Source organism: Volvox carteri, assembly GCF_000143455.1.
Source record: "Volvox carteri f. nagariensis unplaced genomic scaffold VOLCAscaffold_40, whole genome shotgun sequence".
NCBI classification, from domain to species: Eukaryota; Viridiplantae; Chlorophyta; class Chlorophyceae; order Chlamydomonadales; family Volvocaceae; genus Volvox; species Volvox carteri.
Genome location: NW_003307583.1, coordinates 779,616 through 796,032, shown reverse-complemented (window position 1 = coordinate 796,032; position 16,417 = coordinate 779,616). Strand labels below are relative to the sequence as shown.

General features: G+C 57.4%; 2 protein-coding genes across 2 annotated transcripts; both read right to left on the bottom strand.

Annotated features, from left to right (window-relative positions):
* Window positions 1–365: 365 nt before the first annotated feature.
* On the bottom strand, window positions 366–3,327 carry VOLCADRAFT_106246 (uncharacterized protein; the record flags this gene model as incomplete). The annotated part of the gene is made up of 3 exons (XM_002954025.1): window positions 366–1,894; window positions 2,285–2,399; window positions 2,740–3,327. The coding sequence occupies 3 exons, from the start codon at window positions 3,325–3,327 to the stop codon at window positions 843–845; spliced, it is 1,755 nt and encodes a 584-aa protein (XP_002954071.1). The 3' UTR covers window positions 366–842.
* A 4,164-nt stretch (window positions 3,328–7,491) lies between these two features.
* On the bottom strand, window positions 7,492–15,774 carry VOLCADRAFT_40456 (uncharacterized protein; the record flags this gene model as incomplete). The annotated part of the gene is made up of 15 exons (XM_002954024.1): window positions 7,492–7,608; window positions 9,094–9,127; window positions 9,312–9,424; window positions 10,028–10,154; window positions 10,633–10,778; window positions 11,057–11,100; window positions 11,362–11,539; window positions 11,758–11,922; window positions 12,380–12,462; window positions 12,777–12,819; window positions 13,344–13,382; window positions 14,091–14,177; window positions 14,515–14,607; window positions 15,382–15,563; window positions 15,666–15,774. Coding segments are annotated over 15 exons (1,560 nt in total), but the record flags the coding sequence as incomplete, so codon positions are not given.
* Between the last annotated feature and the right edge of the window lie 643 nt (window positions 15,775–16,417).

Here is a 16,417-nt window from a genome sequence, read left to right as displayed (position 1 = left end):
GGGGCATACGGTTAGGTGCCCCCCGCCAGCCTCACACTCCTTAGGTGACCGGATCGGTACGTAAGAGAAACACACACGCAAGCAACGACAGGAGTCGACCGGCCACCACACCCTCATTAAGCCGCCGCAGCAGCATACCTACCTACCTACCTAAGAGGGTGGGGCCTCCGCAATCCCTCTTTACACCCACCCTGTCAGAAGCGCCTCAGTACCACCGCAGCAGCACTGCGTTGATGGTAAATGGAGTGCAGTGCCGCTACCGCGCCTTTGCAATTTCAAAACCCTAACAATGAATGATGTACATTGCTCAGTAAATTTGGATTTTTGAAATTTGGATGAATGGCGAGGTGCGAAGGCGTGGCCATGTCCCTCCGCCGCCGCTCCTAAGCGGCTCGGGTGGATACCTTACAATAAAAGCTGCGAGAGTCCCCCACAGCCGGTTGCGCCTTCCCTTAGGCGGCTGTGCCCTCCTCCAACCAAGCCCCATTTCTTGTCGGACGAGAGCTGCTCTTAAGAAATCCTGCCTAGCTGCTGACCTACGTTACCCCTCTACCTACCAAACCTCCTCGGCCAAACCACATCTCCGCATATCCTCATATGCCGCGTCGTCACCCGTGTTATGCCGCTATAAATATCAAAAGAATACCTTCGATCACTATTTAGTAGTACAGCGCTGTCGTACAGTCACATGCATGCAATAACGAAGGCTTATAATTGCGGACACGCCGCCGCCAGTCCAGGAATGCAGTCGTTGGTTGGTTTTCGAAACCCGTCGGGGGCCCCTCTTTCCTCGCTACCACCACCACGTTTGTCATCCCGGCAGCCGCTGACCCCCTACCAGCCTACCAGCCATCCGCACCAGCCGACTTGCCGCCGCCCCTCCGGCTCCCGGCCTTGTTGGAGTTCTTGGAGGCGTTGCGACTGGCTCGCGACATGGCCTGCCGCTGGCCCTGCTTTCGTCGTTGGGCCGCCACAATCTGCTGCACCTCATGCTCGCCAAGACGTTGACGCCGGCCCCCTCCGGCAGCTGCAGCCCGATGGCCCCCACCGCATTCTCGACCGCCGCTCCGCCGCCGCCGGGAGCCCTCACCACCGTCGCCGTCATCACAGCTACTCGCGCTGTCCTCGTCCTCCCCCTCATCACTTATTGCGCCGCTCTTGACGCTCATCGCCTCATCAGATGATCTGGCCCCCGCCTCCTCCTCGTCGTCCTCCTCACCGCCTCCGCCTCCGCCTCCGCCGCTCCGTTTGCTCCGTATTTCACGTCGCTGCGGTGACCCGTCCGCTGCCGTGCCCATTGCCAACCGCCCCAACCGGTCCTCCACATCACTCTCCCCCGTCGCCTCTTCCTGGTCCTCTTCGCCCAACCCAGCAGCGCTGCCCACCCCCCCAGCCCCGTCCACATCTCTCCCTTTGCCTTCACGCCCGCTAGTGCCGCCTCCCCCTCCCTCCTCCTCCCCGTCCTCCTTTCCCCCCGCTTCTCGGTTCGCCACACGTCGCTCGGCCTCTAGATGCCCCTCCGCCGTCACCTCCTCCTCGCTTTCCTCTTCACCCTCCTCTCCTCCGCTGTCCCCGTCCTCCCCTGCCTCCACAACTTCAGCCAGATACTCTTCTAGGACCTTCTGATGCTGCCTCTGGAACCCGCTCGCCTCCAACGCCACATCCAACACCCCCTCGCCGTCCGCCGCTGCCGCCGCGGCAGCGGCCGCCGCCACGTCGGCAAACGCGGGTCGTACGTACGGCAGGCTCTTGTCTTGCTCAGGTACATAGCCGATTTTCTTGCTAAAGAAGCGGATGATGCACTCGACGTCGCGCGTGAAGAGCTCCTCAGCGTTTGCGTGAGTGATGGACACCATTTGTGGGAAGTCAATGAGGGTCAGCTCCTCATCTTCATCTGGATGCGGCCGCGGCCCGTGATGAAATTGACATGGAAAAAACACGGAGGAGGAGGGGGAGGGGGAGAGGGAGAGGGAGAGGGAAGGAGACACGGTGTGTGTGTGGGGGGGGGGAGAGAGAGGGGTAAAGGTTTACTTAGGGGTTGACAACCTCGGCACAACCTAATGAAGACAACTGCAAAAGGACTGGCGGGCCTTGCTCCAGGGGACCCCTGGCCCAGTCAGCCCTGACCTCGGCCCTGACCTCAAAATGGTTTTTAACGAAAATTAACGGAATCGTCAACGGACTCCTACACAGAACTCATTTCAGGCTCCCGCGCGGTGGTGGAGCCGGGGGATCCGGGGGGTCTGCTGGCTGGTGTGTGAGACGAGTGAGACCGGTGACTTACTGATGAGCAAGTTGAATTCGTTGAAGTCGCAGTGGATGAGTCCCTTCGCCGCCAATCGGGATATGAGGTCCATGCAGGAGAGGTACACGCGGGCGGGGTGGGCCATGGCGCGGATCTGGGGGAGCAGGGGGTGGGTGGGTGGAGAAGGGGGGTGAGAGGGAAGCCGAGGTGACGGAGGGGGGACATACGGGAATGGGCCTGTCCGGGAGGACAGAGTGGGGAAGCGGCAATGGAGAGGCTAGGTGGGTGAGACAGGGGGTTCAAAGTGAAGATGCGCAGAGCACTTGGGAAGTAACGCCAGGAGGGGAGTAAGGAGAGACGCGCAACGAGACGTGCTAGGGCGGCGGAGGATTACAAGGACGGAGGAGGAGGGCAGTGCGCAGAAAGGTGCGGGTTGAGGATTGCGGGTTAAAATTTCGAAAGAGTATGTCCGACGTGGACACACATGTACGCACCTGAACCATGGGTCGGGCGTTAACTAGTCCCATCAGAACCGCGTGGCGGTTGTTGTCAATCGCCTGGGGAACTGGGAAGCCGTGTTCGTACAGCGCTTTCATGAAGGCGTACTCCTTCAGCGCGGCCAGTCGGCTGAGGTACAGCCAGCTGTAGTTCTGGCGCCGGCCCAGGTAATCGCGCTTGGACTTGACAGCGCGGAAAGACGTGCGGCCAAGGCGATGCAATTTGAGGGCGAAGACCTCCCCATCGTCGTTCGTCACTTCGAAGATGTCCGACTCTTTGCCGACGCCAATTTGGCGGCCGACACCGCTAATGTGCCCGCGGCTAACGAGAGCGCGGATGGCCAAGAAATCATAGCCCATGTACGTGAGCCGATATCCATCATAGTACTTGCTGTCATGGTGCAAAAGCTTGTGCCGCATGAGCGTCTTAATGCTTTTGAAAGCGCCGCCATGCTTTAGTCCAGAAATGCTGTCTATAAGCTCTAATGGAACGAGCTCGTGATTCTTTTGGCCCATTTCAACAGCCGTAAGAACGCGGAAGTCATCTTTAGACAAATAACGAAGCGCATTGACATCTAGCTTCATTTTTCAATACTTTGTTCTGGGTGCTATGTCATATGGAATAGCGCAATAACTCAACTGTAACGGGAGACGCCTTGCCTACAAAGCATGACTAAGGCTGTCGCACCGTACCCTGGCCTAAACACCCTTTTCCAGGGTGTATTTCCATAAGCTCATGATAAATACGCCCAATGTAAGACGTGATATCATTAAACGGGAGCGCATGATAAAAAATCCAAACCCTCATACTGCAACAAATGTATGTGGCAGGTGTTCCGACAGGTAAAATAAGTGGTTATCTCACAGGGGAAACAAGACGCAACGGGCCATATGCAACCTACGGCAGCCAACTGCTCGGTAAAACTATGTGAGCCCACTTATACAGTCTTGCACGCGCCTCTTCGGCGGTTTAGACAGATGGCCTTCATGCTGCGCAAAAAAACGTTTGCATAATCCTGCCCTACAGAGGAGCACACTGTCGGTACTGGCACATTCCACCGGGCTGGTAAATCCTGGATCATGCAGTCCATACCACCTGGCAGCCACCCACCCAACTTTGCCTACCACGACTACGAAACACTTTGGTTGGTACGAGAGCAATGCCGCCTGCAAATAAACCCCACTGACTCGCTCCCTGTTGGAGAACGCTCCTTCCCTCCCAACCCCACCCCAAACCCGAGGCATTGGCAATCGGGATTGATTACGTCATCATCGTACCCCCAGCCCACCTGCATCGAGACACCCCGTTTAAACTGCTGATAATGACAGCTGAGTTTTTCACTCCTTTCCGCTCGCGTCAATTGCCCAAGCTTTAACACAACACCGTTCGGCCGTTAAAGGTCTAACAGCATTCGACCCAAGGGTCACAAAAAATCGTCATCGTCCGAGTCAATGTACCACCCGGGCGCACGCTGGCGCTTCGGCTTGGGCGGCTCTAGCTGATCACCCCCCGCCGCCTCCATGGCTGCTCGCCCTCGGACGTTCCCCTTGGCGCCTCCCCCGCCAGCGACTGGGCCGGCTGACGCTGCCGTACCGGCGGTGGCTGGCAACAGCGCCTTCGGCCCCGCCGCCGCGGCCGCTTTATTCTCCGACCTTGATGATGCACAGCCCGCCGCCGCAGCTGCCGGTGCAGGCGCCGATGGCTTCAAAGGCAGCTGTATGTTGGGGCCTGCAGAGCTGCGCAATGGCTGCGCGGGCGAACTATCCGCCACGTTGGCAGCACCGGCGGAGGCGGCGGAGGAGGACGCCGGCTTGGCGCCTCCAGCGGTAATGGCTGTAGCCGCAGCAGTCCGCCCGCTGGTTCCGGAGCCCGCCGGCGTTGCCTGCCTTGACGACACGAGCGCGCCAGTTACGCTACTGGACGGCTTGCTACCGCTTCCGCCGCCACTTCCGCCGCCACTAACGGCCTCAGCAGCGGACTTACGGCCCACCACTGACCCATGGGCAGGTTGCGGCTGCGGCCCGCTGCCAGCGATTGGGTGAGTTACAGCCGCCGTCGGTCCTATTGCGCCGGAGGGCGCCCGCGGTGCTGTGGCAGCGGTGACACCGGCAGTAGCGCCGGGTCGAGTCGGGATGTTGGCTGCTGCTGCTGCTGCTGCTGCTGGAGGCAGCGGGGCGCTAGCAGCCGCCGGCGGCGCCGTCCGAGGTGGCGGCTGGGATCCGGATCCGGGGGGCCGTCGCGGCTCCTCCCGTGCCCCTGCCGCAGCCGCTACTACTGCGGCTGCTGCTGCTGCTGCGGCGGCGGCAGTCAAGTTTGTGACGGAACGGCCTACGGGCGGCAAAGAGGACGGTGGCCCCCGACCACCTGGGGGGCTGGCGGTGGGACCCGATGGCGTCGTTACCAAGGGCCCCGTAGTGGCCGACGGCTTGACGGCTGACGGGGTAGGTGCTGCCGTAGCCGGCATCGTACACCGGGGAGTCGTCATGCCGCTGCCGCCGCCACTGTACCGGCCCCTCTGTGCCAGCGGCGCCGCCGGCCCAACGGGGATTCCTGTACGACTGCCGGGTGCCAGCGGAGTGCTAGCTCTCGCACCCGTGCCCCGGCTCTTGATGCCCAGGCCGACGCCGCCAACGCCGCCACTGACGCCACTGCCAGCACGGGCACTCTGCCCTCTCACCGTTGTGGGCGTGGCGACGGCGGCGCCAGCGGCGGCAGCGGTTGCCGTGACGGCGCCAGAGGCCGCTGCGCCCGCGGCAGCTGCATCCGACAGGCGCCGCTCCTCCTCGTCCCCCCCTTCGATGGCCTTCCCCGCCACGCAGCAACTGAAGATGAAAGACACGTCGGGTGCCGCCACGCGGCGCATCACGGCGTCGGGGACGGTTTCGGGGCTGGGGTGGTGGCCCCAGTTGGCAAGGTCCTCCTCAGCGGGCTCACCGGACTGAAGTGTCCAGTGGGGCAGATGTACAACGATGGAGGGCAGTGTGGCAGTGTGGCAGGGGTCATCAAGGGCAGGTGCAGAGTGGCAGGGGCCCTGCTCTGTGAACATGTCGCACAAAGGGACGAACGCGCGCGAGGAAAGAGATAAAAGATAGAAACCTAAGGGATAACAGGCCGCGAGAACAGAGGCAAACGGCGCCATCTGTAGCGCGTACTATTTAAAGGCGGAGCGCAGAAAGAAAGAGCTGCGCAGAGAGCAATGGAGAAGGACAAAAGAAAGGGCGACAGGAAAAGGTCTTTAAGCCCGGCCTCAGTGATCTTTTGTGGGATCGAAATTCGGCAACGCACGCGAGGCGGCTGATTGAAGTGAGGCTGGTGGACACACACACCTCCGGGGTGGTGAACCCCCGCGGTGACCGTACTTCTGCTCCAAGCAATTGCAACCCGTCTAAGACCCACACCGCCGCCCTGTCCACCAATCCAATCTGGCACCTCGTTCGACACACTCCGTCAGGTGTACCCGCTGCACCCCACCCCACCCCACCCCACCCCACCTGGCGTTTGTGCACTGGTGGCAGCCTCCCCACTACACCCCCAGCAGCATCGCCTCCCGTAGCTGGCACAGCCGCAGCCGCCGCTGCCATTGCTTTTGCCCGGCGGCAAGGCCTCCCATGGCCCTTGTCGTCTCCTCCGTCTTCGCCGTCGTCGTCTCCGTCGTCGTCAGCCGCCAGGTCGATGGGACCGTCCTTCGCCGCCGCCGGAACTGAGGGCAGCGACGGTACATCTGCCCCAAGTCCCGGGCCGCCGCACATGTAGTCGTACGTGTCGGACCACGAGTCGGCGTTCAATCTAAAGAGCTCCCTGAGGTCCTCCGCCGCCATGACGTTGGCGGCAGCCTTGCCTGTACGACAGGAATGGTAGCGGCGGCGGCAGCGGCGGCGGTAGAAAGTGGTCATGACGGGCAGGGCCGTGTGGGGAGGGGGGGCCGCTGGTCGGACTTCGGAGCGTGGGGCCGGAGGTGGAAGAGGAGGATGTGCGTGAGTGAATGTGAGCTTGAGAACCCGGATAAAGTGCGGAGTGCGTGTGGAAGAGGGAGAGGGAGGTGGAGATGGAGATGGTCGTGGAAATGGAAGTGGAAGGGAGGGATGGGGCAGTGGCCAACGGTCAACGGCCAACGGTTACGGGTAAAGCAACCCGGGGAGGGAGGTTATTGCTGATAGGACCACGGGGTGCCTCCCAAGGGCCTCAAAACGAAGAAATAAATTCGAATTACGAATGACTCAACACGATCCAAACACCCAATCACAAAACCAGCTCAGCACCAGTCAGCCTATCTCAGGCTAATTCATCTCCTCTGGCGGGTCGTTGCCGGTTCCATGCACAGCTTCCCAATCTGGACGACCCTGCCCCGTAATCCCCCCTAATCCAATAGTCCTGATGCCGTACTATACTGCTGTACTACAGCTAATCAAAAAGCACGATGCACAAACTGTTTTTTCACAAAGACACACAGCGGTTAAAGGTAGGTATGTAATCGCTTCCCTCCTTTCCCTCCCTCCCTGCATCATAAGAGGATAAAAAGGGCACCCACGTGCACAGCATCGTAGCGACTGCTACAGCCTCTACAAAAAGAGGCTATTAGATGAAATGAAAAAAATGAGTTTACACGAAACACTGTGGTACAGCGTGCCCTAAGGTTCTTCTCCAGGATTTACTTGAGGTTCTTCATTTTCTGGACATCCCCACCTCCCATTCCCCTCGCCTCAACTTCCTACCATCCACGCGCCACCCCCCAGCGCACCATTTTTGCTGACCAGTTGTTTGAGTCCCTCCTTGCTGAGCTGCCGCTGATACACCTTCTCCTCAATACTCCCCGTGGACAGGAAGCGGTACACGAATACGCGCTTGCGCTGACCGTCGCGCCAAACCTACCGAATAGGGGGCGGGGGCGAGAGCTGAGTGTTTTAATGATTTCCGGAGCCGCGATGAGGGAAATGTATGTCGATGGTGGTACATGAGAATAACTTCATTATATCGAAGTGAGCTCCGTAGTCACCGGCGGCATGTGTTTAGAAATTTTCCAATGATAGTGCTTCATGGTGTAGTTTCACATTTGCTCATGTAGAAGTTGAGTTCCGAGCTGGTTACGCTTTGGTTTTAGGTGCGCAGCTCCCACGCATCCGGCTTACAGGCATCCATTCAAATCCATGGACGCCTAGACTTGTATTAAAAGATTGACGATAATATTAAGTTAAGAGCCCGTACGTAGATATAAGCGGCGCTGTAATGGAGAAGGGCGGCTAGGTGGCGGGCGGCTAGGACTCACTACAGACAACGAGGCCACGCGTGCATGCGCGCCGGTCCTAACATATAAAGGGATAGAGAAAGAAAGAAATAGAGGAAGGAAGAAGTTGTCAAGAGTACAAATCAAATAGGCAGCGATGAAGTACGGCAAAGGTAATGGAGCAGAGTCTATCTAGACAGAGGGGTATTACCGAAACGGACATGTGGCATAACGGCTATGTGGTAGAGCCTATGTACGAGCCTATGTACTCATGTGAGCCCTCCCCGCAACATCACGGAGACACCGGGGTTGCGAGTAGAGGATTTGATATAGGGCCAGCAATTAGATATCAGTATCTTTGAATCTGCTCCTCGCTAGTCAGACGTACGCTTATACGCTTATATTTTTCACCGGCTTCCAGTCCCATTTTATATATTTAATAGTCTTAGAAGTCTTTGCATATGGGAGTTTGGTCTAGTGGTATGATTCTCGCTTTGGGTGCGAGAGGCCGTGGGTTCGATTCCCACAACTCCCCTTTTGGCCTCTCTGAATCTGTCGACATTTTCGATATCTTGAGACATTTCCGGACGGGACCTTTCTAGACGGCTAAGCAGATAGAACATGATACCTGTGTATCCGCCGGGGGGAAGCTCTGCACTGGACTGCAGGCATGCATGTTCTAACTAATGCTCGAGACAACCTGCTCGACGCAACGGCAGGTGGTCAGGGCGAGTGCAGCGTGGCTGTGTGTGTACCTGTATCTGTATCTCTGTGTGTATGTGTTTACCTGTATCTGTGTGTGTGCATGTATTTGTGCTAAGCAGCGCAGTGAGTTAAGGATCCACGGAATAAGAAACAGTGGGCGAACAGAAAAGAACAGAGGGGTGTCAACCAGGCTAGTGTTGGCCTGCATCCAAGTATGGCGAAACCCTAACCCTAACAAATCCCAAAGTGCTAGTCACCGATGTCATCCTTGCTTGTTGCCAGCCTACTTTTCAAAAACGCATGAATGGATCACACACACACACACAGAGTAATCATCCAACTAGATTCCTAGTACCGCTCGGCCCTCCCCGCACACACACAGGTGCCATTGGACCCCCCCTTAATCAACCCACTCCGAACTCACCCGAGCCGCGGCCTGCTGGTCGTTGGCGGGGTTCCTACGGAGGGCAGAAGGGCCAGTCATGTCGGTCATGTCGGCAGGTGCGTCCTCGCTTTGGACCTCCTACGGCCGCCTCAGTGCTTTCGACGCCGTAGGCAGCTGTTACCTTGCTGGCCTTCGACACCACCTATTTCCCTCCCTCCGCCTCCCTCCACCCCCAACCCCATCCCCACCCTCCCCACCAGTCCGGGTCAAACAGCACCAGCCGGTTGGCCCCAATGAGGTTCAGTCCGCAGCCACCCGCCTTGGAGGACAGCAAGAAGGCGAATTGGCGCTCAGCGGGGTCGTTAAACACCTAAAGGGGGGAGGGGGGTGGGGGGAAGGGGGAGGGAAAGCATGTTTAAGTGTAGGTAAGATAAACGGGGGAGTAGGATGCAAAAGCGGGAGGTGGGCGGCGGCGCGGGCGGACGGCGCAAAAAAGGGGGAGGGGAGATGAACGAGCCGCTGCTCCTTCTCATGCCGAGTAGGGCGAAGGCAGCCGGGTACCCCGCGGCACCACAGAAGGCCACAGTACAGGCAAGACAGAAACACACACACACATGTATGTGCGTATGTATGTACATGCCTAGGTGTACGCATGTTGTACAATCCACACGCACATATCACAACACACAGTATTCACCCCGGGGGCCTTGTGGGCCTTCCTTTACACAACACACACCGTGGACCATACCTAGGCCCGTACATCATCATCCAACCAACACCACCCGCCGCGTGCCCGCCTTTAACCAGCAGCAGCCACAGCAGTAGCGACGACGCGAATGTCGGGATGGGGGCCGTCGTCCTCCAAGCCCCCACCCTTCCATCAGCCAGTTCTGATGGCCGCGTCAGCTCTTAGCTCCGAGGACCCTGGAACCCCCCTACCACACACACACATACACACACACCTGCGCCCTACCTTGACCAGTTTCTGGCGCTTGTTGATGGTGGTGGTTCCGTCCAGTCTTACGAAGGGGTAGCCCCTCTCCCGGCACAGCTGGGCGAACAGATCCAGAGAGGAGGTGTAGTTGGAGACCAGGACAATCCTGACGCGGATTAAAAACAAATAGGGAGGAGGAGGAAGGGAAAAATTAGGGAGGAGGAGGAAGGGGAAGGTCTGGGGGCACACTTGGAAAGAGTGTTACCTTCAAATATAACTGAGAACTGCGAGAAGTACTACTATAGCATACATAGATTGAGGAAAGGTAAAGCTATAGGTCTTAGGTGGCTACCCGGGATGGGGGGCAGAAAGGAAGGACGAGCCATCGCAAAACCCCTATCCGCCTCATATTTACCCTTCCCTTTGTCTCTCTCTCTATGTCCAGCGACATGAAAAACCCCAACCTCGCCAACCGGTCGTATGCTTGACTAAAACGCACGGTGTCAAGTGCACCCACATCTAATTCATTGCATATGGACCTCCTCCGCAAAACTTCTTGCCGTACGCGACCTTTTTTTCCACGACTCTATGACACATCATCACCACCACCACCACCACTAACAGCACTACACGGCTGCACGTACCTGTCATGGGTCTCGGTGTACAACACGTGCAGCATGCGCGCGAGCACCGCCATCTTGCCGGACAAGGTCTCCCAGCCAGCCGCCATGCCGCCGCGGCCCACTCGGCCGTTGTCAAACAGCCCCGGGGGAAACAGGGAGCCCACATCCTGCCAAAAGAGACACACATATACATACACATACATACACATACATACATACATTCGCAAGACAAGCATGCAAACAAGTACGGGCATAGGATCGAGCAGTACGGAGTTTCTTTCCAAACCAATCGGTTGCTTCCCATACATTCCTACCAACCGACTTGCCTAATGTAAAAACTGAAAAAGGCGAAAGAGCATACTAACACATCATCATCTCACATCATCATCACGCTAATGGATTCACAATTGAAGTTACTGTTCAGCGTCCGGACAGATAGGTAGACAGACAGACACGAGCAGGAACGCACGTGCCCCGGTGAAAAACGTCCTGAGGACGTGTCCTAGGGTTTCACACGGTCCGCATGCCCCCGGGGGCCCCCCTTAGGAGTGGGACCCCTTTCCTCTTTCCTCCACCCCGCGCCCTCACACGCCCTCCGAGGCCCCTCACCACCCTCGCTAGCTAGCCTAGTCAACCTGACTGCATTCCGCCTCCACACCTCGAAGCCATCGGCTCGACCGCCGCCCTCGCCGTCCTCCCAGCCGCCGCCGCCGCCGCCGCCGCCCCCGCCGCCAGCCGCGGCTGCTTTACTGTGCACAGCGTCGTAAATGAGTTTGGGGTGGTTGCACAGCTTCTTGAGGGAAGTGATGGCCGACAGCACACCGCTGGTTCGGCCGTTGAGCACGCGGCGGGCTGCCTTGCTCTGCAAGAAGTGATGGTAGAGCTGGCGCTGCAGCTCCGTCAGGCGGCAACACACCACCTCGATTACCTGTGTACACAAGAGGGTAAGAGGTTAAAGGGGCAAAGACGGCGAAGAAGGTGAAGAGGTAAAATTTTCAAGTATTTTTAATATTATATTCCTAGTAACCCACCACAAGAAAGTGCTCTACGTACAGTAGCCCTTCCAACCCGTCTGACCTGACCACCTCGCACCTCTATTCCCCTGCTTTCCCACTGTGTCACACCCTCCCCCACCCCATCCATCACCTTGGGCGGCAGGTGCTGACTGAGCAGTTTGTTGGTTCGTCGCAAAATGAAATTGTTCGTGAGCCCGCTGAGCTCCCTGCTGCGCTCCTCCCCCAGGACCACCTGTTCGGGAGCGGCGTCCGGCTCCCGCCCCGCCAAGATGGGCAGCTCGTAGTACTTGCGGAACTGGGATATGCACACACACACACAGTACACACAGTACAGGGCCAGGAGCGGAAACACAGCGAGACGTGAAGGAGAAGAACAAAAACCCACACAGAGCAAGGAGCAGCAGCAGCAGCAGCAAGGAAAGCACCCTCGTGCGCTTTCACGTGCGTGTTGTGCGTTGTTGTGTGTCTTGGAAGAAACGACAAGGGACATGGGACAAGGGAGAGAGAGCGATGGCCTACAACGTGGGAAATGAAGGAAGCGGAGGAAAGACAGCGATGATAATGTCTGAACCACCAAGTACATCACATCATATCTATACCGGTACATGCTGCAACAGGGTAAAGTTAGTTGTTTTTTTGAACTGGCTCCCGGTGGCCAGCCGGGATCACTTGGCAATACACGGCTGAGATACACGGGCCCCCTCTGCTGAGGTCACGGATGCCCTACCCACATCCACCACACACACACTCACCTGTGTTGGGGCCCCCAGCACCCCGGGGTTGCAAAAGTCCACCATCGCGAAAAACTCATCCAGATGGTTTTGCATGGGAGTGCCTGATCAGGCCACGTAGAGACGTACGTAGTTACGAGTTTCGCGCACACACACACACACACACGTGTGCGGGGGTGTCCATAAAAGCCGAGGGGGCCAGATGGACGGTAGGTCAGAACGCAGAGAGTGGATGAAAAAGGTAATAGAGGGGTTTTCCGATGCCATCGATCGGCGATCACGGTCACGGTGTTAGTTTGCGGGAGAGGGGAGATCCAAGCGGGCGCACAACCGATAGCACTAGCTCTTCTCTCCCTTACTACAGAAACCCCCCTTCCCTTCGGAGGGCACTAACGCACCCAGCCCCACATCCTCTTACCCGACAGCAGCACTCGGCGTTTGCACGGCAGGTTGTCCAGCGCCTACTTAAAAGGGGGGCCCCGCCGGGGGCTATTTCAGTGAGGTGATAAATCGTAGCATTGACAATGTGATAAAGCGGCCCAGAAGCCTCCCACTCTGTAACATTACATTACATTACATATCAGTGAGGTATATCTTAGGCTTGCTTCACATGCAATAAACAAGGGGATTGATGCTGACGCAATCGACTTTGGGGAGGGAGAGAGAGGAACGAAGGAGCAGCAGCAGCAGCAGCAGTAGCAGCAGTAGTAGTGATAACAGCTCTTGCTGCAAGCAGCAGCAAAAGTAACCCCAAGTTGCAGACGTGACCACACCTGCACGAGTGTACGGAGCCCAGGAAGCAGTTGCCGCAGCAGCAGCAGAAATCTTGTAGCTGCTGCTTATGGTTGTTGATTACCTAGATTACCTAGGATTTGGGGTTAGGTGGGGTTCCCAACACCCGAGGAGCCACTGATGAATGAGCCCGGACACTTCCTCACTCAGCCCCTTCAGCTAACCCAAAGCCAAGAGCCCAGCCACCGCTTACCCGATTCGTCAGTGTGGCGTCGTTCTTAAGTCGGTGCGCCTGAGGACACACAAGCAGCAGCAGCAGCAGTGACAGGTATTATAAGTACTAGCACCAGCATTAGCACCAGCATTAGCACCAGCATTGGAAATAGCGGCAAGAACGCCGCGGAGAGAATGAGGTGAAAAAAAAGGAAAAACCGCAAACGCACAGATCAAGCAATGGCAGCGAAAATAACCCAAAGTACGCAGCAACTAACTGTCACCGACCGCCTCGACGGTCATGTACACATAACTGGACAAAAGCACCACGGCAAGGCGCCGGCCGCTTTGCAGCGCCTACACTACCCCCCCTCCCCTCCCCTCTCAGCACATCACGCAACGTAGTCCTGAAGCGCTCTTCCCGCCCAGCTTCATCATGGCTTCCAGACCCTCTTTTCGACGAGCGAGGGTCCCCAAACCCTCCTTCCATCCAAACCCTCCTTCCATCCAAACCCTCCTTCCATCCAAACCCTCCTTCCATCCAAACCCTCCTTCCATCCAAACCCTCCTTCCATCCAAACCCTCCTTCCATCCAAACCCTCCTTCCATCCAAACCCTCCTTCCATCCAAACCCTCCTTCCATCCAAACCCTCCTTCCATCCAAACCCTCCTTCCATCCAAACCCTCCTTCCATCCAAACCCTCCTTCCATCCAAACCCTCCTTCCATCCAAACCCTCCTTCCATCCAAACCCTCCTTCCACCTCGGACGGTCCAGACGGACCTCACCTCATCGCACACCAGGAGGTCGCACGAGCCGGGCACCTGGAGCCTCTCGGCATGCATTCGGAAGGTCTCGTAGCTGATGATGAGGACCTGGCGGAGGGTGTGGGATAGGATGGGGCGTGTGGAGCAGTGGGTGGGCGCCCCCACATAAAGTCCGGTCCGGTCCGGTCCGGTTGCCAAGCCAGGAGAGATACCCGTAGCAGGATGGAGAGCGGGAGCAACCCGCATGGGTCCCTTGCTCCTGCCACCATTTCCCATACGTTGGTAAGGTACGCGTGTTCAAAGCCCGTCTGATTCTGCTCTGTTCCCGCTTTTTCTTAACCCCGCGCACCTATTAATATTAATCCCCACGCTCCCTTCCCACCCTTTTTCCCCACCTATATCAAAGCGCCCCAAAACTTCCGTCCCTCCTCCCTGTCTTCCCCACCTTGTACACGTTTGAAGGGTGCAAAAACATCCCAATGTTGGCCACCACATCCTCTCGGGTGCTTTCACACATCGCCAGAGTCTTCAGACGACCCTAGGGACGACACATTCCAGTGCGGAGGGGAGAGCAGGTAATGACGATTGGGTCAGTGAGAAGACGTGCTTGGTGAGAAGACGTGCTTGGGGAGAAGCCGATGTAAGGTGTAACGACCTAACAGTCGTTAGGTTGTTAGGTCGTTACACCTTACATAACGACCTTACCTAACGACCAGCCAACAGCGGATGGCGTCAATGATGTCCCTTGCCTTGCCTTGACCAGGCCATCTGCAAGATCGAACCCCGTTCCCCGCTTCTTTTCCCATACACACATTCCCATCCTCGCCCCTGCTTCCCTCCCCCTTCCCTTACGGTCTTCTTTGCTTGGCACTGAGGGCTTCCCTTCCTCGCTTATTCCCCCGCCCGCCTTCATCTCTTTAGCGCCCAGCTCTCGGAACAAGCCAAGAGCAGCCGTTCAGGTTTTTGCTTGATCTGGGCAGCGAAGAGTGGCCACCGTGTGTGCGTACATGTAACATCTTATTCCACAAACGCGCACGCTTCCACTCGTTTTTGACCTTGCTGGAATCTTTTCGGCTTCTTTCCTTAGGCAACTAACTTGACCTTTCTCCTCTTCCTCTTTCTTAACTCAGCGTCGGCTATTCACACGTGTCCCGTGTCTGTCGAAAAAAATGAACCGAGCCGCGCGAAGTGTACATGTGGCTAACGAATTGACACCTGTGTATCTGTGCTGTGACATTCTTTCCCTTTCTTTTTCTCTCCCCACCCGTCCAAACACACACGTACACACATATACATACACATACACACACACCTGCAGCCATTTGGTGCATTCATTATCCCAGTTGGAGACCAGGCTGGTGGGGCACACGATGATTGCTCTCCGGGCGATGGGGCAGCCCCCCAGCAGCGAGTGGCCAGATGTCAGCAAGGTCCACAAGAGGGTGATGCCCTGCAGCGTCTTGCCGAGACCCATGTCATCCGCCAGGATGCAGCCTGGGGAACGGGTTTTGGGGTTCCGAGGGAAGGGAGGTCAACTGAAGAAGGCGGTTGAGAGGGGTGTTCCGATAGGGGTGGAAGGGGTGTACCTATACCTACCCTGCTTGCCCTCCAGCCGCTGCCCGGTCACACAGTCGAACATGAACTGCACTCCCTCCCGCTGGTGTGGCCGCAGGAAGCGAACCAGCATAGGATCCACTACCACTGAATCATTGCCGCCATCACCACCGTCACCCCCTGCGCCGTCGGCGGCTGCGGCCTCCAGCCCGGGAGGCGCCTGCCACAGCACCAGCGGGTCGATACCCTCCGGCAGCACCGGCTCCTGGGGGGGTGTTCCGATGGTTGAGCCATATAGAGATAGATAGATAGATAGATAGATACATAGATAGATAGCATGGAGGGGGATAGGTGTATGGATATAGGGGTATGAATATGGGCGGCGACTGGTGCAGCACATATCTTTACTACATAAAATGTTGTGCGTGATGGTGGTTAGTGATGAGGGGGGTTAGGTAAAGTCGCCGTTTCGGAGACGTCCTTTCTCCATCTGCAAGTCGTACAACAGCAGAGTGTGCTGCTCCTTTCTCCATCTGCAAGTCGTACAACAGCAGAGTGGCCCGGATCCGTACACGCATCTCTAAACACACACATACACATACACACACACACGCCGTCACCGGCAGAGGTTCAGGTACAGAAGTCACGTCACTCAGACCCGGGCCACTCGGCCACTCAGCCGCCGCAGCGCCGCCAGTCGCACACGCTAGCAAGAGGACCCGGGGCTTAAAACCCTAGGTATGGGCCACACGCACACCGTACTGGGTTTCAGGGGGGATGGGCTCCGGAGGCTC